This window comes from Pollicipes pollicipes, unplaced genomic scaffold (assembly GCF_011947565.3).
Source record: "Pollicipes pollicipes isolate AB1234 unplaced genomic scaffold, Ppol_2.1 Scaffold_3087;HRSCAF=3621_pilon_pilon_pilon, whole genome shotgun sequence".
In the NCBI taxonomy this organism is placed as follows: Eukaryota; Metazoa; Arthropoda; class Thecostraca; order Pollicipedomorpha; family Pollicipedidae; genus Pollicipes; species Pollicipes pollicipes.
In genome coordinates, this window is record NW_023596225.1 from 38,248,221 (window position 1) to 38,276,150 (window position 27,930).

The 27,930-nt window shown below is 52.1% G+C and overlaps 2 protein-coding genes across 2 annotated transcripts; one reads left to right on the plus strand and one right to left on the minus strand.

Moving 5' to 3' along the window:
- LOC119090712 (uncharacterized) lies at positions 1–6,847 on the minus strand. Its single transcript, XM_037213566.1, has 2 exons — positions 6,832–6,847; positions 1–2,644 (listed from the first exon to the last, which is right to left on the minus strand). The coding sequence occupies exon 2, from the start codon at positions 2,640–2,642 to the stop codon at positions 1,626–1,628; it is 1,017 nt and encodes a 338-aa protein (XP_037069461.1). The 5' UTR covers positions 2,643–2,644; positions 6,832–6,847; the 3' UTR covers positions 1–1,625.
- Positions 6,848–7,084: 237 nt separating this feature from the next.
- Positions 7,085–23,647, plus strand: LOC119090112 (bromodomain-containing protein 7). Its single transcript, XM_037212907.1, has 13 exons — positions 7,085–7,162; positions 7,469–7,540; positions 8,968–9,185; positions 9,667–10,059; positions 11,852–11,950; positions 12,406–12,602; positions 12,876–13,029; positions 17,499–17,673; positions 18,697–18,832; positions 19,196–19,431; positions 19,880–20,029; positions 20,743–20,791; positions 23,629–23,647. Exons 2-13 carry the CDS (start codon positions 7,483–7,485, stop codon positions 23,645–23,647), a joined length of 1,884 nt encoding a protein of 627 aa, XP_037068802.1. The 5' UTR covers positions 7,085–7,162; positions 7,469–7,482.
- The last annotated feature ends 4,283 nt before the right edge of the window (positions 23,648–27,930 follow it).

Consider the following 27,930-nt stretch of genomic DNA (forward strand, 5'->3'; position numbering starts at 1 on the left):
GTTCGACAACCAGAGTAACAAATCTTGTTCGACGACTGGGCCAGTTTCCTGCGCACCACAGCAACACGCACTCCACAGATGTACGTCGCCATCAGACGTACTCTGCATACGACACACCACGCATCAACTTGTGACCCGCCGCCATCTGAACGTCATCTCGAATCGCTGTGCTGGCTGTCGGCTGGTCCCACCGACATGAGCACGGCGTAGAGCGCGCTTCCCTGAGCCGGCAGCGACAGCACCAGGCCACGACAAAGCCAACGCGGGCAGCAAAACAGTGGATCGCCTCACAACGCCACAATCGGTGCAAGATGCGCACACAAGCGTTACGAGCTTCACGCGTCTAAGCAGATCGGGCGTGTTTCAACCACATGCACACCCCAGGTTTTGCCACAGCGAACCGTCCTGAGATTCGCTATTACTTGCGAATAAAGTGAGACTACTAGATGGACCGCGCTCCGTGTTAAGAACACGTATGAATGGGCAAGCTTTGCTAACGATTTAACAACTCTACTCTTCCTACTGCACGCTAACGTAAATAATCTCAGACCAAAGGGCAAGCGCAAAAAAAGGCAGGTCGGCACCTCAGTATCTCCAGGTCCACGCCATCAGCGCATGTGATCAGCGGCCTAGCACGCGGGCCGAGACGGCAGTGTCGGAAACCAGCCTCTGCCCAGTACGTTTGTGCGCTGCGTCAGCGATCTAGACGATCGCGCCACAGCCTCAACCATGCCGACCCGGACGGTGGCAGCACGCGCTCTCCGACCGGGGCCGGAGAACACGCACCTGGGCCTCAGACAGTCCGTTGCCTGGCGACAGCACGTGCTGTTTGTACGATGCCGCAATGAACCTGCCGCGGTCAAAACCACTTGCGCAGTGCTGTCCATGGCAACAACAAACTGGCTGAGACGTTTTGATTATCTGCGCTCTGCTGACTAGCCCGACACGTAGGTGTGATAACACGTAGATGAGGTCTCGACAACAAACGAGCCACGCCGATGTCTGATGTCTTGTGACGTCCTGCCCCCTCCCAACGACACTTAAAATCCAGACCGCATTCCACAGGGTACCTAGCTTCAACTAATTCACTCGCCGTCCATCCACGCCCTAGCACTTGGCATAAGCTCCAACAGCACACTAACCCACAAAGAATTATGGATGCAAAGCATGCCTAAAACAAAGCTAAGTCCACTTGCATTCATCACAGTATTGCAGTGAGTCACCAACAAACCAGCGATACGTCACACGGTGTCACTGCAGATCATCGAGCGTCAGGTCGTATACCCCATGGCGAGCTCCGAACTCCTGTGCTCAGGGTCACATTGTGTCAGCGCTCCCGAGCTCGGCGTGAGGTGCGTTCTCAGATTCGCAACTCACGTCAGAAGAAAGGCTCGGAGCCTATCACCCAACCCAGGTGGATGTACTCAGAGCTTCCCGTTCTTTGGCGCGGTGTGAACTGCATACTCCTGCATTTTCACTTTCCCGCATTTTCAGTACCAATGTACCCCAGCTCGTGCTCGAATGCACGCTGCGCTCCCAGCTTCCCGCTCAGTCTCCTCCAGTTAGCGCTCGGAGTAACGCTGCGCCCCGCTCGTCAGCCTCACACCCGACCTGGCCGCGCGCGCTCAGAGCGGAGCCGGCGTGGCGTGCTCCCCGCGGTTGAGCGGCGCGCTGTGCACGTCGTCCAGTTCCAGCTCGTCCGGCTCGGCTTTCTGCGGCGGCGCACGGCGGCAGGCGGCGCACAGTCGTAGCAAGTCCGGGTACAGCGAGTACAGTGCCGTGAACACGCCCAGGATGTTCTTCATGAGGAAGAGGGAGATGTCACCGCCCAGCGACACCCACAGCTTGATGCGGATCACCATGTACGCGACGTTGACAAGCGCCAGGTGTAACAGTTTGTAGGTGAGCACGATGTATGGCGAGCCGGTCTCCAGGCCAAAGTCAGACAGACTCAGCTTGTAGAGCGTCAGTGTGGGCAACAGGAAGTTGACCGCCGCCAGCACGAGAACTGTGTTCTCCAACGTGAACGGCAGAATCATCCCGCTGTCGGAGAGGATGAGCAGGCTGAGAAACTGGACCGAGTCCATGATCTCGTACGCGGTCGAGCCGCAGAGCAGGCGGATGTAGGTGTTGCGCGCCGAGTTTGGCTCGGCGTCGTGGTGGCCCTCCACCAGCAGCATGAACACAGCGCCAGACGAGGCGATCGCGATCTTGAGCAGCTGTGGGCCCCAGCGATCCGTCGGCTGCAGTGTGTTCGGGATCTCTGACGTAAAGATCACCACCACCTTGGCCACCACCACCGTCGAGTAGACGACCCACGACGCGTAGCTAAGAGGCAGGATGCCCAGCTTGGATCGCGGATACCGCCGGATTAGGCGCTTCGGCGAGTACGGGAACTCGCCTTGACGGTCACGGTGCTTGAAGCGCAGGTACCGGTGCGCGATCGCCAGAGAGCCGATAAACAGAAACAGAATGACGAAGTCGGCCGCGAACCAAAAGTAGGCGATCAGCGAGTCCTTCTTAGGCGAGATGATGTAGTAATTCAGCACGCATGACTGGAAGATGTGCACCAACACCAATGCTATCCCGATGATGAGATGTAGCACCAGCTGAACGGAGCACTTCTTGAAGTTAACCGCCATCTCTGCAACAAAGGAACGACATTTTGCGTCCTTAGTAGGTTCCCTAAAAATTAGTTTTGTCAATCATTTTAAAGTAGTACAAAACTTCAGCAACATAACATCTGGGGCATTTAAGGGGGGAGGGCAAGGGTTTCTTAATTCTCAGCCACTGTCTGATCATTGCACCACGGTGGTAATGCCATACCAAACAGCAAATGAATGACATCACGCATGTCATTGCCTCAAAATAAGATGGCTTGAAACATGCCATTTGCTGTGATCACAATTGACCTGGATGAACAATCCAGTGAAAGCCCTATTATATTTTCAACAGTCCATGGACCTTGGCCTACGTACCCATTTGATCGCAGACTTGGAACCTTCACAGTCACATAAGCTTTCAAACCAGATCGGAAATGGAACTGTTTGTCTGACAAGCCGCGGAAAAGCACACGAGCATGCAGGAAAACCAGTACCTTTTTTTGCTTTACAGTGTAGTTCAGATACTAGAGAGGTGTAGGTCAGAGAAGGGCAGAGTTGTGAGCTGCACCGAATGGTTCTCAAGATGGCTATTTTAGTTCAAAACCCGGTACAAATGTAGAGCACCTCATTTAATACCGGGCAGGGAGGTGCATAAATTATTACGTGCCTACATCATCACTGACATTACGCATTTCTCAGGGAAAGGTGAAAACTCAAATTGCCAGAGGCGTGCACGCACAGTACCCACGGGGCACGTGCCCCCCCCCCCCCCCTCCCATTACCAAATGCATGACATAAATAGATCCGTGACTAAATGTTGGCAATCAATAATTCCCAAGCACGGCAGCACGTCAAACTTTCACCACCAAATTCTACTGTTAACCTGGAATTGCGCAATTGGATGGTAGGGGTCAGGGCTCACACATGACGGCGCAAGCAGGGGGCACAGGGGCACGTCCCCCGCTTAGATACCGAGGGGCCCGAAGGGCTCCTCGCGACCTTAAGTTACGGGACCGATTTGTGGACCCGAAGGACCCAGAAACCCGGCCGGAGGTTGTAGTCAGGGGTCCCGGCCCGCCGGGCACTTCAATGCCATCCGGAGGGTACTGCGGGCTGCTCAGGGCCCCTGGGTCGGTAAGCTTCCATATGTCGGTCAGACACAACCAATAAGCATGGTCGGCTCCGCGTCCGCATGGGCCTGGGGGCTCATCCACAGGCAGGGACAGAACAGGAGCCAGCGATTTACATTGGTTGGGGCCCCAGAGTCTGCAGTGCTCCACAGCACCTTAAAGGGGACCCTGTGATGGCAAGGGGTGCGAGCCGACCCTAGGCAGAGTTCTAGGAGGCCCGATGAGGCTGTAGGGCCCACCGCGGACAAAGATCAAGGGCCCGATTGGAGGGCTTAAGAGCAAGGAGGGATGGTCGTCTTATTCAGGGGCGCCAACTTGCGGGGACGGGCCCCCAAATGACAGTCAGACGGCCCCTTGCGCTGATCGGGGATCTCCTGAGTCGATATGAACCTCATGTCGGTCAGGCACCACCAGTACCGCACAGCCGGCTCCGTGTCGGTATGGAGCTGGAGGTCCACTTCCCATCAACTACAAAGCCCGGGCCCACAATTCACACTGGTCGGGGCCCCTGTATCAGGGGTCCACAGTGGTCAGGGGCCCACAGTGCCTAGCAGAGGGTTCTGTAGTCGCAAGGGGCCCCAAGCCGACCAAGGGGCAGTATTCGATGAGGCCAGAAGAGGAGCCCGGACGGCCAAGCGAGACCGATGATCAAGCACTCGGTTGGAAGGCACAGGGGCCCAAAGGACTGGCAGTAGGTCGCGCAAAGAATCACGCCCCATTGGGTTGCGACCTATCAGTCAGAGGTTTTCTTGCAGCGTTTGAGGACCCCTGAGACAATGCAGTTGTCTCGGTCGGCCAGAGACCACGAGCACCGAACGGTTGGTTCCCTGTCAGTCTGAACCCTGGGGCTCATTTCCCGAGCAGGAGCAAGGCCAGGAGCCACGACCTGCATTGGTCCGGGTCACTGGAACAATCATTGGGCCCCTGTGCTATCAGGGGCCCACAGTACCCAATATGGGGGTCGTGTGTCGGCTAGTGGCCCCCCGTCGATCACGGGCTTTGTTTGAGGAGGTCCGAAAAGAGGGGCAAAGGGCCTCAAGACCAAAGATTAAGGGCCCACTTGGCAGGCTAAAGAGCTTTAAGGGATGATTCTAGGTCACATAAAGAACACCCCCCCCCCAGGCTGTGAGCTCAAATGTCAGTTAAAGGGTCTCATGTATTGGTTGAGGACCCTGGAAACATAGCATTTATCTATTTCGACCACAGATCACCAACACCAAACAGTTGGCTCCATATTGGTCTAAGCTCTGTGGGCCCATTTCCTAAGCAGGGGCAAGAAATGAGTGAGGATCACTTTCCCTTTAACAGCACCACAACTTGGAACAGTGTCCCCCCAGACATAAAACTGACTTGCAAGTTGTGGTTATTGAAAAGAGCAGGGGAAAGGTATTACCAATGGGAAGGCACCTGCCTAAGCATATGTTGGGAGGGGGTGAAGACCAGGTTCTCCAATTATAAGTGGAATTGACTTTAAAAATTATTATCATCAATTCATTAACATCAAAATCCCCTACAATGCATGTGTTTTATTGAAGACATTTTGCTCTGATGAGAACATAAATACACATGGACTGTGGTAGCCACTTATGATGTGGACACAGGACACTCTATCCTTGTGAATGAATAAATACACAACAAATTATGCCAGCATGTAATGGTAAATTATGCACCAATTTAATTTTTCAGCATGCATGAGAGAGCTGCAAATATGTATATATATATATATATATATATATATATATATATATATATATATATATATATATATATATATGTGTGTGTGTGTGTGTGTGTGTGCATGTGTGTGTGTAGATAATCAAAACATCAGGCACATAAACTGAGCAGCTTTTCAATTTCTTCCCTTCTCACAACTTCCACCAATCTGGCCCCCTAATCATTTTAAGAAGTTGACAAGCATGATCTATGTTATCTCACCACCTCCTATTTATAGGCGTGACTGCTGCACCAGTCTGCAAAAATATATCTGTGTAGAGCAGATGTACTGAACCTCAAGTACCTGAGTGCCATGCTTAGGCAAGGCCAAATTGTTCTGAATTTTCAAATTATACTTGGTTACAATATTGAAAGCAGCATTTTTGCATTAGATTGCCTTTGCAACATCATGATCTCTCAAAAGATCAGCCATATATGCCCTGAAATTGTTAGTGACTCTGCTTTTAAGCCTGGCTCTCATATTTTTTCCCTGCATGTGATTAAGTTGCTGCTGGCATGTCAATGTTACACTGGTAGTGACATAGGCCAGCACAACAAACAAGCATATCATAATAGGATAACAAAAGGTGTACTTTTGGTAGCCTGAAAAATGTGCTCCTGCCAATGGCTTATTTTATAAATACCATATTTCTAAAGTTGCTTTCCATCAACAGTACACAAATACATTAAAAAACACACATTTGGGAGTAGGCTGGCTGGCCAGGCCCCTAACTGCAAATGATGCATATTGTGCAGCATGGCAAGGCCACAAAACTGCTGCAATGACTTCAGGCCATGCAACCCATAAACTTTTGCCATCTGCAAGCTCCATGACCCCCACTTACTTCAGCATGCAGAGAGCCACTGTATCAGAAAATTGTGGTGTTGCAAGGGTAATCCAAAGCTGCATAAACACCCTGAAACATTTTTTTCATGCAAAATACATTAAGTACTCCCTCCATTTGCCCCACTCCCAGCATTCTCAGCTCTCAGCTTGTCTCACACCTGCACCTACTTCAGTGAACAGATGGCATGGAGGCAACACAGATAATATTTTTACAGATTGGTTAGCTCTCAAACTATCCCCTTATCAGTCACTGTGACTGGAGCCCATGTTGGCTGAAGAATGCATCAATTTACTGAAGCATACTAACCCTCCAGTAGTTTTAAAAAAAAAACAGCACCGGGTTTATGAAAGCGCATAGAAACAAGTCAAAATGCCCTGAATCCTCATCTCGCAAATTCTGGATGATGTACCACGCTCCCACTTGCAAGGCAACTGTTTCCTTAACCTTCAGGCTTTCAAACAAAGAATATCCTCGTACCAGTGTAACATTCCAACCACCAAATATAATAATCCATTACCATATATTCGTCGGGCTCACCGTCCGGCACCCCATTCATGTACACAACCACAGAGCGATTAGAAGTGGTGAAAACGGAACGCGTGTTTATTCCAGTTGAAAAAAAAACGCCCTTTGTGGAAAAAATACACTGCAAAGCTACCAAATACTAAAGGTTTTCTGCATAGCCCAGCGAAAGAAAGGGCGCAAGTGAGGGAAATCTCTCATAACTGGTAGCGTTGCCGTAGATTTTATCCACCAGTGGTGTTTTTATATACCGAAATAAATACGCATACGCGAGCGGAGTTAGTGCGACAAGTCTATGGGGAAACGCTATTTTCGAACATTTTATCAAACATCGAATTGAATAAAGGTGCTGAAGGTTTCGTAAACGCCTGGTGTATTTACTTATGGCAGTGTTGTACGGTTTTCGCACTACCTTGAGTTTATTCAGGCCGTTTGAAGAGATGCGAGGCCTACGCCGGCGTTTCGCGATGTGCCTTGAATATTCCGGGCTAAGGTTGAATTGATGCTATGAAACGGGTTGAATTAACGGTTTGGGATTTCGTATCTTAATGAACTAAGCAATGAATGGACGTAAGTTAGGCCAATTGTATATGCAAACTGGCTTCTGGTTACTTAATGAGCCACTCATGATAACCCAGTGTCCATGTACCAGGTCAGTGGCTCGGAATGGGAAAGGAGAAGAAGCACAAAGAGCATAAGCCTGATAAGCGGGAACGTTATGAAGGTAAGATTGAAGGCTAAAATTGGGCTTCTGGTTAGGAGTGTTATTTTTTTTTCCACTGGATAAATATTGTGACTCCAGCTCTGGTTATTTGAGATGATACCTAGATTACTTAGAAGCATATAATATGCCTAGTTAGGACATTTTTAGGGGGAATTGTGGGTTGAATTGTACTGTTGTAATGACATCTATATCAGGTGTGCTGCATCTCTGGAGCATTTTGACTGTTGCTATTGTAATTTGTAAAGCTTGATGGTAGAGGTGTAAGTGAATCCATTATATCACTCATTGTATATTCTGCTTTAAAGAGGATGATTATGTAAAATAGTTTTTTGCTAAGCTTATTAGAACGCGTCTAGACAAAATACACATCTACGCATCTTTAGACGTGACACTGTGTATGTGGGCATTCAGATGTATGCACATGTCTGTAAAAATAACTTAGGAATTAATCTACCTCCACCAGCCTAGACACATGTCCACCATTTTTGTTTTGTGGTAACAAATAGAACCAGCATAGCATGTGAGTAAACCATGTTACTGATGTCTATTGAAGTCTCACCCAAACTTTTCTGGAAAACCAGCTTTCATTTTGAAGGAGGCTGGAGAAGGTTTGAGGTGAGCTTTGAGGAACGTAGAGGAGGATGGAGAAGCCACAGGAATGTTTAGATTAGTAGGAGGAGGACAATGGACATAAGAGGAACAGTGGAAATCAGTCTTTGTCTCCACTTCCAGCCTAGTATGTCACAGCCTCTCCATTACAAGCAGCAGAAGAGAACTAAGTGAAACCAAATGTACCTTTATTTGGTGAGGTTTCCTTGCTATTCTTATAAGGCAAGGAAACCTTGCAATGTTGTTTAAGTTACATCTTAAAGTAGCCTCATTGTCAATGCTTTTATCACATCTAATATATGATTGCCCACATCTAGGGTGTACAACACCATAAAAATGCATATATGCATGATTTTACACTGCATTGCCGCAGCCTTGTGACTGGAACTGTGTGGGCAACAGTGGTTCTGTGTCCCATCTGTGTGGCCGGGACTGTGCGTACAACAGAGCTGCCCATGTCGCAGCCTCGCTTCAGAATGGTGTGTGCGACAGAATTGTTGTGTCGTGGCTGTATGACCGTGACTGTGTGTGTGACAGAGGTGCCCATGTCGCGACAGTATGACCGTACCGTGACTGTGTGTGCGACAGAGGGGCCCGTGTCGCGACTGTATGACCGTATCGTGACTGTGTGTGCGACAGAGGGGCCCGTCTGGTGGCTGTATGATTGTGACTGTGTGTGCGACAGTTGCTCGTGTCGTGACTGTATGGCCGTGACTGTGTGTGTGACAGAGGTGCCCGGGTCATGGGCTTGCCGGAACGGTGCGTGCGACAAAGGCTTTTGTTCCGCGGCTGAGTGACCGGGACGGTGTGTGCGACAGAGGTGCCCGTGTCTCGGCCACCAAGCCTGAAGCTGGTGCTGAAGGTGGGCAGCTCGCCGGTGCCCGAGGGCGGCGACCCGCGCGTTCAGACACCGCCACCGTCCGTGGCGCCGCTCCGGCTCAGCATGGCGGCCATTAGCGAGGCCGAGACGCACCATAAGGAGCGCCGCCATAAAAAGAAGAAAAAGAAGGAGAAAGAAAAGCACAAACACAAGAAGGTGTGTGTGCTCCTACCTCTGCTTCGATGTAGTGTGGAGGTGTTGAATAGTCCGAACAATGGCATGTTCATCTGACGTTTTCCAATTGCTCTGTACTTTTTTGTTTGTTGCGTTGTCCATGGGTTTGACTTTGATGTAAGGGGCATGCAGCAGTGTTGTTTAGTTCGCAGGCTATTTGATAACGGTATAAACAGCTGAAGACATCACACTGATCATCATGCCCCCCCCCCCCCTCTCCTGCCCTCGGTTACGTAATTGCCGTGTGCGTGACCACCCAGGGGCCTTGGAAGTCGCCTTAAGTAGGTGGGCTGATATACCTTTTGTTTGTTTGTTATTTCTTGCCAGTCGGCGCGTAGGGACCTAGGGACTAATGTCCATAATTCGAGATGTCCATGAGGCGCAGTCATTCTAGTCCGCCAGGTACGCGCGCGCGTGACTCCACCTGTGGGGCGCGAGGCTACCTCCCTTTGGTTGCCACCAGGCGGAGCGGCGGCCGCAGGAGGAGCTGTCGCCGGCCGGCATGGAGGACCAGAGCTCGGGCACCGAGGCGCCCAGCCAGGGCACCGCCTCGTCTCCGGAGCCGGCCGGCCCGGCTCCCCCGCTGGCCATGGACGCTGACGAGGAGGCGCCGCCGCCGCCGGTGCAGCAGGAGCAGGAGCAGGAGGAAGAGGGCGCCGGGCGGCCGCCGCTGCGCCGCTTCCTCGAACACCTGCTGCGCGGCCTGCGCGAGAAGGACACGCGGGGCTTCTTCAGTGTGCCGGTTACTGATGACGTAGCGCCAGGCTACTCGAGTATCATCGACACGCCCATGGACTTCAGCACCATCGCCGCCAATGTGGAGGCCGGGCACTACGCCGGCCTGGCCGCTTTCAAGGTCAGTCCGCTGCCCTCTCGGGCGCAGCTCAGGCCGGGACAGTGGCGACCGTTCGCTAGTCCAATGGTCGGTGTTGGTACATCAAGTGAGATGAACCGGTCTCTACGCATCAAATGTCATTTTACAATATGACAGAAAGACCTTGATGGGACGTTAGATTGATTGGCGACGTTTTGGTGCCATTGGTACGGTATTTATAAACACGAATCGGATATTCACGATATATTCATCCGAACACTTATCAACCTAGAGTTGCCGAGCACTAAAGGGTTCACAGCGACGTGCGTTGTTTCTTCTTTAAATATAAATTTGTGCCATACTGGAATATTGGACGAAGACGAAGCTTGACGGAAAAGCCGGCATGGAAACGCCTGGAAAAGACTTAAGTACAGCGTTTAAGCAATGTTGCTGCTTGTTGAAGAAAATGTTAAGTGGCTTGCTGTAGATTTCTCGCAGCTTGTTCATGAAAATCTTGGTTGTCGATATATTGCGCACGAAGAGGGCAGGGGATGTTTTTGGATTGCAGAGGGAATGGTTATGGTACACTTTGTAACTGGAGTGGGCCGGCCCAGCCGTCGCGTTTGCTGGGAGCTACTTTTTGCAGCCACTGGTCATTCACAGCTTGCAGTTAATGGGCTGCGTAATTTTTTATTGAAAGTGATGATGCGCAGATCGTTGACCGTTTGCATGCATGATGTCTGATCAGGACGATTTTCCCTGCAACATTCAACTATCACCTCGATTTCACCTTTCCCTTCCATTGACATGGAAAGAAAACACTTCCAAACTTTGAAAGGACTGAAGAATTCGGACTAGGAGCGGGCCCGGATCTCACACGGACTAGGAGCAGGTCCAGATTTGACACGGATTATCAGCGGACCCGGATCTAACACGGACTGGAAGCAGGTCCAGATTTAACACGGACTAGGAGCATACCCGGACGTAACACGGACTAGGAACAGGCCCATATTTAAAACGGACTAGGAGCAGGTCCGCATCTAACACGGACTAGGAGCGAGCCCGGGTCTAACAGGGACTAGGAACAGGTCCATATTTAAAACGGACTAGGAGCAGGTCCACATCTAACACGGACTAGGAGCGGGCCCGGGTCTAACACGGACTAGGAACAGGTCCATATTTAACACGGACTAGGAGCAGGTCCGCATCTAACACGGACTAGGAACAGGGCTGGATCTTACACGGACTAGGAACAGGTCCGTATCTCGCTTGCCTGACGTCACAGCGACACCAGGTTGACTAGAACTGACCAGAAAATGATAATTCGTGCTGGCTCGACTACGGGCCGATGTGTGCGGACCAGTGCGCGCTGCCGGCCACAGACCCAGGCTGCGCCTGAGTTTTTGTCGTGTTTAGGGATTCTCGTCAGATGTTGACAATCAGCAGATAAAGCCATGAAGCCTGTTGCGTGGTGTAGGCGTATGTACAACCCACAAATCACGGACGGTTTTGGACTGTGCTAGCCAAACTCATGAGAGAGTCATGTTCGAATCCAGTACCGAACCTTTTTTCATTACTTCAAGGGGTGACTGCCTACCTTTGCGTGAGTTTTGTTTTCATCGACGTGGCCATAACACTCACTGCTGGGATCAGATCACCGTGGCCTGACGCAAAAAACATGCTACTGATAGTGCATATATATATATATATATATATATATATATATATATATATATATATGGGGGGGGGTGCGTGTGTGTGGTTGGTTAGGCCCCTGCGCGTGTTCCTCCACAGTGTCGGCGTTAAAGCTAATGTTTTGTGGTGTGCTCGGCAGGAGGACTTTCGTTTGATGTGCTGTAACGCCATGACCTACAACCGCATGGACACCATCTACTACCGCACCGCCAAGCGACTGCTGCACATCGGCTCCAAGGTCGGTGTCCTCGCCTAAGCAACTGGGTTTAAACGCTGTGGTGCTGGTCTGGTGCCCTTGGAAAAATGGTCGCTCTCTCTAAAAAAATGCACTTACAGGGAGACCGCATGCGAGCAAGTTCAGTTGAACGTAGTGATGTATTTCTACGTACACTGTGTGTTTGTGACTTTCTGATTGCCTCTTATTTGTGGATACATGTGGATGATACATATTTGTGGATATTTGTGGACCAAAATCGCTGTTTTTTGGACTGCATCAAGTCAACCAGCTACCCTTTCGTCTTTTGTCGTAATCTGCGTATTTGCGAGACGCTCGTGCCATTGGCTGGCTTCTGCGCTGCTGGGACGGGCGTGGGCCCTTCTGACTCTGCCCCCCCCCCCCCCCCCCGCCTGTACCCTGGCGTCTGTTCGGCCGAGCGACGTCATGCCACGCCTCGCTATCTGGGCCCTTGGCAGATGATGAGCTCGGACAAGGTGATCGCGCTGCGCTCCATGCTGCCCTACATGGCTGATCTACCTCCTGACGTGCTGGGCGTGGAAGCAGACCTGCTGGACCGCGACCAGCAGCACCAGCAGCACCAACTGCAGCCGGACACCCAGCTGCAGCCGGACACTCTCCAGCAGCAGCAGCAGCAGCAGCAGCCGGACACTTCGCAAGAGCAGCAACAGCGGCAGCCGCTGCAGCCAGACACGCCGCGGCAGGAGCAGGAGCAGGTGGACACGGTCCAGCAGCGGCGGGCGGACACTGCCCAGAAGCAGCGGGCGGACACTGCCCAGCACCAGCAGGCAGACACTGCCCAGCCACGGCGGGCGGACACTGCCCAGCAGCGGCGGGCGGACGGGGTTCGCCAGGCGCGACCGATAGCAGCCGAGCCCGCGGCGCCGGCGCAGCGGCCCGAGCCAGAGCCGGCCGAACCGGGCCCGAGGCTGGCGGCCGACGAGCGTCGCTCCTCGGGGCCTGTGCGGGGGACGCGCACCACGCGGGCCGGCTCTGCACGGGAGCAGTACTGCAAGCCGGAGCCGACCCAGCGGCCCGAGCCTCAGTCGGCCCAGCCAGCGCAGCAAGCAAAGCCCGAACAGGTGCAGCAGGAAAAGCCTGAGCCGTTGCAGCGGCCTTCGGGGCCGAAGCAGGCTGAGCTTGATCCCATGCGGGGGGCCGATGAGCCGTCGGGCGCGCCGGTGGATGAGCCGACGATGACGCAGGTGGAGCTGCGGCGGCGGCAGCCGGAGCGGCGCCCGAGACCGGAGCCGGAGCCGGAGCAGGTGCCGGAGCCGGAGCCGGAGCCGGAGCCGGAGCCGATGGACACTTTCGATCCGTCCGACAGCGTCGCCAGGTCAGTTCGGCGGGCAGGCGGCCGGTTGGGTTCGGCAGTGAATGTGCAGCGCCTGTCCCACGCCGCTACCGCAACCATCACCAGCCAGACCCAGTCAGAGCTCAACCCACGAAACAGGTTATGCTATGCGGGCTGTGGGGATTACATTGTCCGCGTGTCTCCCGACGACAGGCGGACATCTTTGTTTGCTTCTCCTGTGATTAGTGTAATTATGCTTCCACTGCGAGCTGCATATTACGCTATGCATTTACTGATGCCATTGCTGCCCGTGTTTCTCCCTTGGTCGCCCTGTATTCGTGGCGCGTTGACCTCCTACTGCATGTTGATAGGCCTGGTGTGGTGGAGCGCTCCTTCCCTTTGCTTGGTTTGATTTTGGCTGTCGTGTGAGATGGGCGCTTCTTGTCTATTTCAGCGCTTTGGCAATGAAACAGCCGCACCTTGTTTTAGAAAAGATAGATGCTGGAGCTGGCTTGAGATCATTCCGAAGGTATGATAGCGAAACACGTCGCTGGACATTGTAGTGTTTATATGTACATATATATATATATATATATATATATATATATATATATATATGTATATATATATATGTATATATATATATGTAGATATATATATATATATGTATATATATATATATATATATATATCGGCTTGCCATAGGCATGAGTGTTTACACGAAAGCTTCTTGCGCTCTGTACATTGCTTTCGACCTTCGCTAGCGCGGGAGGAGACACCCGTTCAGTTCCCACAGATGCTGTGCTGTCTGGTCTCTGTTAGAAACTATTAGGAACATTAGATTGCTATGTTGGGTATCCGAGCTTCCAACCTTTTACGTGTGACCTGGAAGTTGAAGGCTTTAGCCATGTCAGGCACCCAGGACCTCGTCCGCATGAATCCACGCTGCGAAAATTGGGAAGAAACGGCGCCTGCGACGCCCCGCGTGTACTGCGTCTTATCCAGTTGCGCTGAAGGTGCATCAGGAACAGTATCGCTGTGCTGCGGGTGTGTAAGGGAATTTCAGTTGAAGTTTACATCTCATCAGACCTGGAAGTAGACCCACTCCTCTCTCCCAAAACGTCACGTTATGAACCAGTTTGTCTGAGATTTGTCAGCGGTGATGTAGGGGTCATTGAAGGTCGAGGTCACGCCAGGGTGGGTCTCGCACACCTCACAAACGGCAGCTCCTATTATGGTATACGGATACAATCGTGCCTGAAGACTGTGGGCGCAGGGTCCTCCGATTGGCGATTCGGGTTGGTAGCAGCGCTGCGGGTGCTTTGACCGGTTGGCGTGCAAGGCCATCCAGAGACGAAGTCGTTGAGTTTTGGGCGAAACTTGGGGGACAACTTTTCATTGGCAAAGTACCTGCCTGAGGTCGCGACCTGTGGGCGACGACGGGACATGTGGGCTACGACGGCACCTGTGGGCTACGACGACACCTATGGGCTATGGGTTCACAAGTGGCTACACCATACACTGACGTCACTGTACGATTACACTGACGATACACTGTACGATTACACTGACGATACACTGTACGATTGCAATCCAAGGCGTAGGACCTGTTGTGACGCACTTTTCTATGACGTCGCAGGTTAATACTTCTAGATGGCGTTTTGCAGTGGGGAGCTGGATCCAGGCGGCCACTTAACCGAGTGAACGCGAATTCTAGCATTGCGGATGAGTTCAGTCTTGGGACCATCGTCCAACGTTTTGGCCAGTTAATTATCGGGCTTCTTCAAATTCTGCTGAGTCTTGGGACTGAATGTATGGTGTCTCGTTTGCGATTATGTACGCGCCCAGATTTTTGTGCTGGCATTGCCAGCATTCGAACCGGGTTATTCTGATTTATAGTTAGGCAGACTACTGTTGAGCTGGCGGCGAAGGCCTCTGAAGGCGGGGAGGCTTCCTGGCTGGCTTCGTGGCGGGGTCTCCTCGGTCAGCTCACTGGCAGAATGCTGAGCTCGTAAGCGGAAGATCCGGCTGGAATCCCGCTAATTTCGAGAGGGTGAACTGATGATTTGATGTGGATAAATTGGGATCTGGTGCACCTAACGGTCAGCTACAGGAGATTGTGGGCGGTGATCAGTAGCTGTATTTGGCGTCCTTGGTTACCAGTTAAGATGACGACTCGCTACAATTTGATAGCCCAAGGCAAGCGGGTTCCAAGTGGGTAGATTCCGGTTGGGCTTAAAGATTCGGATTGTTTTTATAACAGTCGAGCATCTTACCTCATGGTATCGGAACTTTGACGTCGTGTAGCTTCCAGTTTTAAACCGATTATGTAGATTTTTAGTCGCTCAAAGGCGTCCCCCCCCCCCCCACTTCCGCGGCGTTCAATATAATAACACGTAGGACGGGCGAGGCAGTCCGATGTGGCATATACGTATTATATCCAGTCCATCCAGTTCATCTGAAGTAGATTTGAGCACCGAAAAGGTTTCGCTGCATTTGTTAGCATATTTAAATGACGTCTGTCAGGATTCAACTGGGATTTTCGTGACTGTACTCCTAATGTCCTTGCTTTCAAGACTCGATTCCTTGTTTTCAAACTTACGAATTATAGTGTATTCATATCCTGAGAATTCGAATTCCCAACTTTAATTATCACCCTATGTTACTGAGTTGCGCGAGCACATGAGGTGTGGAATCGCCTTAAGGCGTGGTCCCTCCCCCCCCCCCCCCCTCCTCCCTGTATGCTATAATAAGGTTTGCGCCTTTCATCCATCAAAACACCTATCAGTAAAGTGTAGCCAACTTCAGGTGCCCCCGGCCTGCTGTGTGGCTCCACAGCGGGATCAGAGCTACCACACGGAGAGCGCCAATTAAAAGACGTGTGGATGCAGCTCACATCTACTCGTCCCATCATCACATCACGTCGAAGTACATCGGCAGCAGTGTCTCATTATAAAACTTGTGTTGCACTGAAAATAGATCATAATTGTATCATGCGAACATCAACCAGTGGAAGATGTAATTCCTGCAAATCAACTCAACGCCACAGCACACCAGTTCACACTAACACATGCGCATATGCACTAGTGTGATTCACATGTGTATTCACTCCAGCACATGCACAATCCATTCCTGAACTCATTCCATTACAGATGCGTGTTATGCTTAAGTGTATAAATTATCATCAACCTTAAGTCAGGCCTCATAAATCGCATCGATATTCAGGAATATTCCATGACTGGATCAGCCGCTCATAGCTCGGAAGTGATAGCCTCCGACAGACAACCAGGTGCCACCGCAACCGCGTAGCATCCACGTGGGTGGCAGACTGGTCATTTTGGTAGGCTTCACCGCAACAAATCCACGTTATTCAGGTAGCTTTTTCGAGAACAAGTTTTCTGATGTTTCGAATGTTTGGGATGCTGGGTGCACCCAGAGTCTGAGTTTGCTCCGCAACTTCTTCCACACCTGGTGATGGAAGGCTCTCGCCTGACCAAGCCATGTGCGACATGTGAGGACGGGTTCCTAAATGGCGCGCTAGGCAGCAGGTAAAGCCTGAGCTCGTCACCGGTCAGGCTGGATCTCATGATGACGGTCGATGTCGTGTAGGGGGCCGGCTCGAGCCACCAGAGCGGCCAGGACAGTTCCGGAGCCGCCGGAGCCGCCTGAGAAGAGGCAGACGCGGCCGCCGCCGTCCGCCGTCGAGTCCGTGTGCCAGCTCTCGGCCGCCGCTGCCCCCGCCGTCACTGTCGCCACCGCCGCCACCGCCGTCACCGCCGCCACCGCCAACGTTACTGCCTCCGCCGCCGCCCCCGCCACTGTTTCCGCCTCGGTCATCGCCACCACAGCCGGCACTGCCACCGCAGCCGGGACTGCCACCACAGCCGGGACTGCCACCGCAGCCGGGACTGCCGTCGCCGCCACAGCCACCGCCGCCGCCACAGCCGCCGCATCCGCCAAGGTACGACCGTTAGTTTGAGTGAAGACGCTGTGGAATTGAGCATGGTGGACCAAAATCCGAGAGTCTGAGGGTCCGAAATATTTTGGCATTTGCCCGCCCCGTGTCCGTGTGTCTGTTTGCGTTGTGTGTTTGTCGGGACGGCACCCGGCGTCTGCGGCGCGTCTGTGGCGTGTCGTCACAATTTTTTCGATGGCCCAAATGCCAAGACAGTGCGATAGAAACTGCATGAATTCTGCAACTTCGTCTTGCGCCGGCTGAAATGCGTCCTTACGCGCCCTGGTGGTCGCTGTTTGCAGCTGGGTTTCCTGCGCCAGCGGATAGATGGCACCACGTCGCTAGCGATCGTGACGCCAGTTGGCGGAGAGCGCGCCGAGCGTGTGCTGACGGTCGGCGCACTGGCCGGCCGCCTGCCGCAGGGTGCGCCCCATCTGCCTCCCTACAGAGACGACAAACGCAACGTCGCTAAGCCCGGTGAGTCGGCTCCGCGTCGCTCAGAGGAGTTGCCCCCCCCCCCCCCCAGTCCCGGCCTCCGGTCGCTGGAACGGTGGCGAACTGTGGTGCTGGCGCTGGCCGGCCCCGTCTAGGGTTTGCTCCGCAGCAATGTGCGTTGGGAATGTGCATGTTGCAGTGGGACGACTTCTGTCGTCACATGTGCATGTTGCGGTGTGACGATTTCTGTCGTCACATGTGCATGTTGCAGTGTGACGATTTCTGTCGTCACATGTGCATGTTGCAGTGTGACGATTTCTGTCGTCACATGTGCATGTTGCGGTGTGACGATTTCTGTCGTCACATGTGCATGTTGCAGTGTGACGATTTCTGTCGTCACATGTGCATGTTGCAGTGTGACGATTTCTGTCGTCACATGTGCATGTTGCAGTGTGACGATTTCTGTCGTCACATGTGCATGTTGCAGTGTGACGATTTCTGTCGTCACAGGTGCATGTTGAAGTGTGACGATTTCTGTCGTCACATGTGCATGTTGCAGTGGGACGACTTCTGTCGTCACATGTGCATGTTGAAGTGTGACGATTTCTGTCGTCACATGTGCATGTTGCAGTGTGACGATTTCTGTCGTCACATGTGCATGTTGAAGTGTGACGATTTCTGTCGTCACATGTGCATGTTGCAGTGTGACGATTTCTGTCGTCACATGTGCATGTTGAAGTGTGACGATTTCTGTCGTCACATGTGCATGTTGCAGTGGGACGACTTCTGTCGTCACAGGTGCAGGGGAACTGGGCCATTTGTTACACCATTCCAATAAAACTGGCACGGCTACCATTCGGACAAACTGATAGTCTGTGTATCTCTTGCTGATTGCGTCTAAAGGTCTCACGCAGGTCGTAAAGCCCTACCCTAGGATGTGGGTGCACCTGTCCATTCCTGGCACGCTTGCCAGCCAGCGGTGGGTGGTTCTTAGGGGCAGCGACAGTCCCCGCGATCTTTTTGGCCCGGCTGACGCTGACTGGAAATCTGCTGTGCGTCCGGCAGTGAAGCCGTTGTACTACGGTGCGTACAGCTCGTTCGCGCCCAACTACGACTCGACGTTCGCCACGATCAGCTACAGCGAGTCGGAGCTGCTGTTCGAGGCGTGCGGCGACGGTCAGACCAGACAGCTGGCGCACAGGTAACCGACGGGCGGTCAGACTGGGGAACTGGCACGCAGGTGACTCGGTGGGACAGCTGCAGCCGCCACCACCGTATCGGCTACGCTCCATGTTCGCCTCAGATCCGGCCATGCTCCGGCCCTTAGGCCTGTACGCGATGGTCTCCAGTGAGCGCCCATCTCCTAGCTGGTGCCGCAATGCGCGGCAGCGGGAGCCGTGTCTCAGTCTTGCGTGCTCAGCCGAACACCGAACCAGCCAGACCGGCCCGATGTGGTGTGGCTGCCGCGTTGTTGTCCCGGCGTCGGTTCCCGCCCGTTGCTCGCCGTCGCCACCGTACTCCGTCGCGGCCGGCGCGTCCGACACTGCTTCGCGTCGGTCTGCAGCGTGCGCCAGGCGGCCGACGACTGCGACGTGGCCGTGGAGATGGTGGACAGCCTGCTGGACGCGCTGACGGACGGCCAGCACCGGCGCTCGGAGCAGCGCCGCCGTCTGGTCGAGCAGGACCAGGCCTTCGGGCAGCCGGCCGCCGCCGCCAGCGCCGGCCGCCCCGCCGTCGACTTCTCGGCCCTGCGCTCCCTCACTGACCTCGGAATCGACGTCGGCTTTCTGGACCAGTTCGGTGAGTCGGACGGCCTGCAGGGAAGAGCGGGCCGCCAGACGGCCATCGTGGGCTGAGTGTGCACCGGTCGTGATCCCAGTGAACTAGCTGTACTAGAGGGGTTTGGAAAGGGGAGCCAAGCACTGGTGTGATACCTTTTAGCCATCGCGGTATCTGCTGCGAGCTCAATATTAAGGTAGAGCTGATAAAAACTGGTCTCTGCATCCCGGTTCAGTGGTCAGCCCCCCTTCCTGCCGTTTGTTTGCAGCTAGTTCGCACCCAGCCCATGAGCCGGCACGGCCTCCTCACCACCATTGGTCGCTTCCTTTCTCAAGAGAAGGCCCTGTCTGTCTCCACGCCCGTTCGAGGGGCCGTGTCGGCTCGCGTGGTCGGTTAGCACGGGTGTTGCGCGGAGCCGCTGGCCGCCGCCCGCCGCCGCTGACCGCCTGGGCGCCGGCTGGGTCGACAGAGGCAGAGGAGCGGCGCCACCGCGACACGCAGGACCGCCTAGACCAGACCTCCGAGTTGCTGAGCTCGCTGAACGCCGTCCAGGTGCGGCGGCTGAGCCAGCCGCCCGAGGCGGCACCGCTGCCGCCCTCCCAGCACGAGGTCCAACTCGGTGAGCACACACGGTTCCGTGCGAGACCGGTGGGAGATGTACGGCAGAAGAAAACGGGTTCGTCATTTGTGCATCATATCAGGCATCTGCCGCTACAGTTACGCACGCGCGGATAATTTGGGATGTCTCGAACCCCTAGACACATTTTGAGTGAAGATATAGATATGACCGAGGCAAAACCGAAATCAGCAAATACTGCGCTTATGGCGAATGCCAGATGGCTTGGCCCTGCTGGAATGACACGTGACAATGGGCTGGAAGGTTTGTATTTACCCTGAATTGTATATCATTTTCCCCCAGCGGCTTTGGCGATTGGTTTGAACTGACCCATGCAAATGGGGGTCTCTATTGCTCTCGGGTTAAATGCCGAATGTCCACCGTTCGGGCTGCATGCCATTCAGTACACATCTAACCGAGGGTTTACGGGCAGACGCCAAAACTGTCCCAAGGCTGGCTATTTGTGCCTCGGTCAGATTTGACGCTGGAAGCTCAACTTGACTTTTGCATATGTCTGGCACGCACACCAATGACGGGCACGTGTAGCTGATTGTTGGGTGATTGTTGTTTCAAGCGGTGCCAATAGTTGTGACTCATTTTGCGCCCACCTGGACGCCGTTCCGATCTCCGCAGCACGCCGCCCGTGACACGTTTACGAAGCGCGCGCCCTTTTCGGCACGCACGCGCATCAACCGGCGCTGGTTGTTTCGTTACAGCCGACGACGTGGCGAGCAGTCTGGCGGAGCTGGTGCGGCGGGCGCCGCCCGGCCGGGTGGCCGCGCCCGCCGCGCTGCGCAAGGCCATGGGCGTCGGCCTGCTGACGGCGCGCCAGGTGAGAACGCAGCTCCAGGGCGTCCGGCCCGGCGACGCCGCTGGCTTCTGCTGGGGATGACGTCAGAGCCGGCCGCCGCTCGTGGGCCGTCCGGGGACGCCATCGGGACGTTCTGGGCCTCGTGCCTCATGTTTTGAAGCCGGCACGTGCTGCCGACTGGAGTGATGTAGTGGCCATTGCAAAACAAGTGTTTGTTTTTGTAATAATCTCGATGCCCAAGTTGCTAAGTGCAATTGCGAGGAGCATGCATGTAGATGAGGCAGTATTAATTGCCTTATTCCGCTTAGAATGAACGGGAGAATGAAGAGATAGATGAGATATTTCAGCTACATGCCCTTGTCGAGACAAACAGTAGCAGTAAATTCAAAATTACATGCTGACCGTACTCGATTTTTCTTTTTTCAACAGCGAGCAACAGTTCATACAGGTCAACAAGATTGGGGTGATTTAACAGGGAGCAGTTGCCAGCCTTTTCTATGATAAAGTACTCATCGAAAAATTGACATACGCGAAAATTACATGTAGACGCAAGCGAATTCAACTTAACAGGCATCGCGCATAACACATCATTCATACAAGCAAGCGCTTTCAAGACAGCAATTTTAAGTAAACTGACATCGCGCATCTCGCATCAGTTATGCATGTAAACTATTTCAATTAAACAGGCATCGCGCATCACGCGTCAGGCATCGCCCATACATGTAAACGATTTTCAGGTAGCGCACATTATACATTGAGGCACTAATCACATTCGTATAACCGGCCATGATATTGTACGTTAAGGTCTGGTGGCTGACTTCTTATAAGAGCACATTCATTTATATTCCTGTGTGGATGGTCCTGTGCTCTGCAGCCGGCTTTGAGCTCTAAAAGGGGTGACGCGCCCATACCTCCCTGGATTTCAGTCTACGTTTGTTCTGTCAAAAAGGGTCGCCGAAAGGCGTATTCGCTGTTTTTTTTTTTAGTATCTCGCAGGTGTTCATGATATTTCAGACGAACAGGGTGCATGGACTTCCTGACATAGACCTCCTCTGTCATATCCCTCCCATGTATTTCACACAGTTAACACTTGTTTTCGTAAACCACGTGTTTTGCGTGTAAACCCATTGAAACCCGGACTTGCATAAATGACACCTATCGTCCACCGACACTAACTAAGGATCCGAGATAGAATATTTCGTCAGAGGCTTTTCAAGCGTATCGTTCTTCCAAGTTATGCGTACGCGCAGTTTTGACTCCCGAACGGTATGTTTGATTTTCCAAAGCAACTGCTCACCTATGTAATGCAATGTGAGGAATCTGTCGCTCGACAGGACTTGTCCTCGTCCCCGTCCCGCCCTCCCCCTCCCCCCACGTGCTCTAGATGTTTTGACCTCTGCCAACGTTCTACCTAAAAGTTGTGGAGAACATTCCTCGGCCAACAGCAAAGTCCATGCTTTGTATATGCTGTTTCCTTCTTTTCACTACTTGCATTGTTAAGAGCCCTATGGAACATGCTTCGAATTGAATTGTGCTTAATGGAAGTTGGATGCGCAGATTGGCAGTGCAGAATTGTACCAGAGTTGGTGGGCTTGATAAAGAACTCCGTTTCTAACGTTGTGCGGTTGCTACTCCTTTCTACCGACACTAATATATCCAAATATGTGTCTACTTTCCGTCCCCGGTATGTTCCATCGTAAAGGCGAAATTGGGATGCTGATTGTTCATGAACTCTAAAAATTATCCGAGAGCACGCTGTCCGTGCGTCCATACTCCAGCGTAATCATCGATGTTTAAAGCTAGGTTAGTTGACTCCAATGGGCTGGCGGCCCGGGCCTTCGTTTCAGATCGGTCTAAAAATGTTATCGCCAGAGGAGGGGCGCACGCGCACTTTGTGTCCATAGTAGTCATCCCCGAACGAGAAAACATAATCCTGAAGATATTGCTCTAAAAGATCGCAGATATACTCTTTTGATAACCGGAAGCATCAGTTTCATGGAAATGTTCGTGTACCGTAGCTTTCACGGCAGCGATAGCCTCATTGACTGGTATATTGCCATATAAATTGACAACATCTACACGGAAGAAAATGCTGCCCTTTGGCAGCCCTCCTACCTGTGAATGATTGGAAGCCCTTGAAAAGGCTTGCTGTGCCACAAACGCTTGGGGAGGCAGGTATCACGGGTGTAAGGGGCACTGCAGGTTTAGTATCTTTCAGCAGCCCATAGCACACAGGCGCACTACCGTGTGTTAGATCTTTGATGGTTTTTTCCGAAAGTTTTCCGCTAACTGTGCTCTTCAGAGACCTTTTTATTTTAGCCTCTACCTGAGGGACCGGATCCTTATTCAGTTTTTCGTAACCGTCTTCGCCGTGAAGAATAGCCTGAGCCTTGTGCGCATAAGTTAGCTTATCCAGGATTACAAAGCCATTACAGTTATGACTCTCTTACCTATTATATCATCATTTTCTGCCAAGAAACCGCCACTTAGATCATGTTGTGAAACGGACGTCATATGTAAGTGCCTGATACCAAGATATAGCAACATATAATGAGTGCGAAACTAGTCAGTGGAAGTATAATGCAGTTTGGTGATTGTATGATAAATGAGGAAGCTGCAATCACCAACACAGCGGGCTGATTTGTTCTTCAGATCACCGGACATCGGAGATCATGTTTATGGTGTCGCATGGCTGGATATCACGACTGCAATACCTTGAACATTGTCTACGTTGCGATTGCTTTCCAGAAGGGCCCCGTGTCCTGTCGGGCCTCTGACGCGGCTTGTTCAGCTGGGCGGCTGTGGCGTGACGCTCTGTCGACGCCGTGTGGGTGGCCTGGCGCCCCGGAGTTCCCTCCCTGCAACCTCTGGCAGAGCTGTGTGTCTACCGGCAGGCGGAGCGTCCGAGACCCGGATCGCCGCCGTCCCCGGCTCCGGCTTCGGCCCCAGCTCCGGCTCCAGCTCCGGCTCCAACTCCAGCCTCACCCAGCGCCGCGACGGTGCGCGCCTAAACTGCCCTGATGACGCTCCGGTTCCGGCTCCGGCTCCAGCCCAGCTTCATCTCCAGCTCCAGTTACAGCTCCAGCTCCAGCTCCAGCTACGGCTTCAGCTCCGGGTCGGGATCCAGCACCGACTCCGGCTCCGGATCCAGCACCGACTCCAGCTCCGGATCCAGCACCGACTCTGGCTCCGGATCCAGCGCCGACTCCGACCCCGGATCCAGCTCCGGTTTCACCCGGCGCCGCGCCCATGCATGTCTGAGCCGCTGCATGTCAGGCCGGATGCCGTTTCGAGTATCGGCGCGGTCACTGTCATGTACGTTCGTCCCATACTGAGAAGCGACGTAAAGATAGGGACGAGTAAGGTGAAACGGGAGCGTGCCCCAGGCAAAGTCTCTCGAAATGATCATCTCATGAAGTGGACCTGTGTCGGACCTGTGTGTAGCCTCCATCGATTCGCTTACTCAACGCCTCCGTGGATCGTGTGGCCGCGCACATATTTCTTTTGCGGTTTTTGGTTGCCTTCCGACGTAATTTTTTGTTGTCGGTATGAAACTCGTGGTGCAACAGAGAGCGTCTTTATTTCACATTTGTGATCTGTTCCATTGTTGTCGCAAGATTCGTTTTTACATCACTTCTGTCACCATGTTCAGGACGGTGATCCGGTTAATCTGCACTGTCATCTCGTCTAGAAGTTGGTGAACTGAAGTATCATTCTGACTGATGACGTTTTATCATTGTGTGTGAGTTTTTGGAAACATGCTCTGTCCTTGTCTTATTGTTTCTAAACAACAAGTACGGGCCGGTGCCGGTTTTGAGGTACAAGGTACGGTTGAGTCAATGAAAATTTCGGGACAACTGCTGCCGCATGACGTGTGCAGACGTTGAAATCGTGAAAATAAGCCATGCCGATAAGGAAAACACTGTTTTACCGACTGGGTAAGAATTTGATGAAAGTCGATTCCATGTGTTTTTTTTATAATTCCAGTTGAAAAACAATGAAAATCATTGCAAACACTCGACATCGACCCTCACGTTGAAATAATTATCTAGATCCGTCCGAGATTTTCCAGTCGTGACCAGCCGTGGTATGGGACAGGTATAGCGCCAGGGTCGGACGTGGCTAGCCGCGTTGTCAGACGCGTCTAGTCGTGATCAGCCGTGGTATGGGACACGTCTAGCGCCAGGGTCGGACTTGTTCAGCCGTGTTTTCAGACGCGTCCAGTCGTGACCAGCCGTGGTATCGGATACGTCTAGCACCAGGGTCGGACTTGTTCAGCCGTGTTGTCGGGCGCGTCCAGTCGATCAGTCGTGGTATGGGACACGTCTAGTGCCAAAGTTTAATTCGACTCAGTTCAGACCCAATGCTTGTGTTGAATCATTTGTCTCACGACTAATGCAGGCTGGAAAATCAAATATCTGATTCGGCTCTGGCTCGTGTATGCTAAAAATGCTGACTGAGCTAAAATGCTAACTAGTTCACGATTCAGCTTTACACATTACACATGTGAATATTGGACTTATTTTACTTCTCAGGATATCACAAGGATTCGCAAGCTACTTACGATGACAACATTGAAAAACAAGGGGGTATTCGTAAATAACACGGGTCCTGCATCCTACTGATGAGGTCGCTGGGACGAATGAACCAGTCATCAGTTGGAAACTTTCAGTGGGACACGTTTTTCGGCTGTGTTTTCCCGCTGCTCACAACGATCGGGGAGACTTACAGTGTACGTGCATGTACCTACGTGCTCGTGGTTTACGTTATTATGGTAATGACACTTGAAAAAAATGAAGTAAAAAAATTAGCAGCGTTTTATCTGCTGCTCATGGCGTCACGTGACACGAGTTATGGTCTTCGTTTCCTATCACTAGGGAACCTGATAACGGCGGAAAACCACCTTTCCCAGCAGGCTTCCTGAAGAAACTTCTACAAGAAGGTCCGAGTGATCCATGAAAAACCACATTTAGCTATGTCCACGCTGAGTTGCCAATGGGGCCGGAGACAGGCATGAACTGGCTCAACGTTTTCAGCTACCGGCATTATCTGTCTCTAACAAACATTCCAAAGCAGTTTCCATCGGTGCAATCACTGCTGGACATCATTTTGACACGATTTATATGGCAATGGTTTCTCCTAGACTTGAAACATGGGTTCCGTGAGTGTTATGACACCCTCACCATTAGACAATTTCTGAGAATGTATAAAGAGTATTACCGTTACGGCAATGGATGGGAAGAATCGACTACAATATGACTATGAGCTCCCTCGCTTTCTGAGACGTTCGTCCGTCTATGTTTCAGATGCCAACGCCAGGTCTTGTATTACATCCGCACCCCAACTCTTCAATTTACCCTCCGGCCGTCTCCTATGAACTCTCCAATTTCAATGTGTGATATTGCTTTGCTACGTATCGAAACGACTGCAGGATGTTTTAAATCATTCCTGAACAAAATGCTTTTTAGGCGAGCCCACCTCGAGTCAATGATATGGTCAATGGTGGGCATAATCACACTTTTTACCTTTCGGCCGTCAGCCTTATCCACCCATTTCAAACGTGTCAATATAGTTTAAATCGATGCGACCACTAGCAGCACCATTTTAAAAATGTGCAGATATTTTCCCTCATCTCGTGGAAAAAAATGTCATCATTCCTGAACAAGATGTTTTTCGAGTAAGCCAATTCCGAATTACCAACAGAGTTGCTCATAGGCATAAGCGGACTCTTTACATTGCGGCCGCCAGCATTATCTGATCATTTCAGATGTCAGTACATTTTCCATCGGTGCAATCATCGGCGGATACCTTTTTAGAAGTGTTTAAAAGCAATTAAAATGGGTAATCCTCGGCAGTTTACCACTGCACACCACCACGAACTGTGTGGCACATATACACAGCGTACATTAAGGCCGACACAGTAACCTAATCGCCTGCGAGCATGAACAATTGCTATTTTGCAGCTATAGCCATATACCTCCCACGAAGCGCGTTTATTTGACAAATGAAGGACAATGGTTGCACATGGGGAAGCAGAGGAATATCCTATGGAAATGTGCGTATGGCTCCTATGCCGAGGAAGGCTCGAGTACATCGGCATCCCCACCTTCTGAGAATGTAGAACATTAAACTTATCGAATTTGATGGGAAGAATCGCCAACAATATGACTAGGGGCGCCCTCCCTCCCTGAAACGTTCCTCCGTGCATGTTACGGGTGCCAGCGGCAGACCTTTTATCACTTTTGCTGCCAAACTCCTCAACTTACCTGACGGCCGTCTGCTTTGAAATCTCCAATTGAACTGCGTGAAATGGCTTTGCTGCATTTGGAAACTACTGCAAGGTGTTCCAAATGGTTCCTGAACATAATGCCACTAACGTGGCCTGGCCTCTGGGATCCATTTTAAAAATAGGGACATGACTGGCGCCTGCGATTTACATTGACTGGGTCAACTAGCGGCCTACTGCGTCGGCCAGGGACTCACCGTGACGTACAGTGAAATGCCGTTTCATGGTATATGCATAAAGGTGCATACACACATTGTCGCCGGCTCGCGTGCGGTTGGGTGCTGCACCGGCCCAAATACACGCTGCCGTTTCGTGTTTTATAAGCCGTGGCGCTCCCTGCAATAATCGGCCGAGGCTAGAATGTTGTTATTGCCCTGACCACGATGCGCGAATTTCACATCAGCACGTGTCTCATGGTATCTTTACATAGACGCATACACAGCTTGTTTCAGTCTCGCACACGGTTGCATATTGCGTCGGCTTTAACGCATGTTATTGCGATGTACCCAGTAGGTCGTGGTGCTCCCCGAGCACGACCTGCTAATGATGGAATATTTCAATTACCCTATTAAACAAAATGGGTTTTCGGTTGTGATCGCACCGGTAAAAACTAAACTGCAGCGTTTGATATGGACAGACCGTGCTCGCGGCCGAAACGTAAAGAGCTGTGTATTAAGCCTGTCACCGGCCCTAATGGTAACTCTCCTTATGCTTTATTATGCTTGCTGGGATGCGTACCGCTTTTCCGCGTGTCATATATGATCGCTGGACTTGATTTTTCAGGTAAGCATACCTGTCATGGTATAT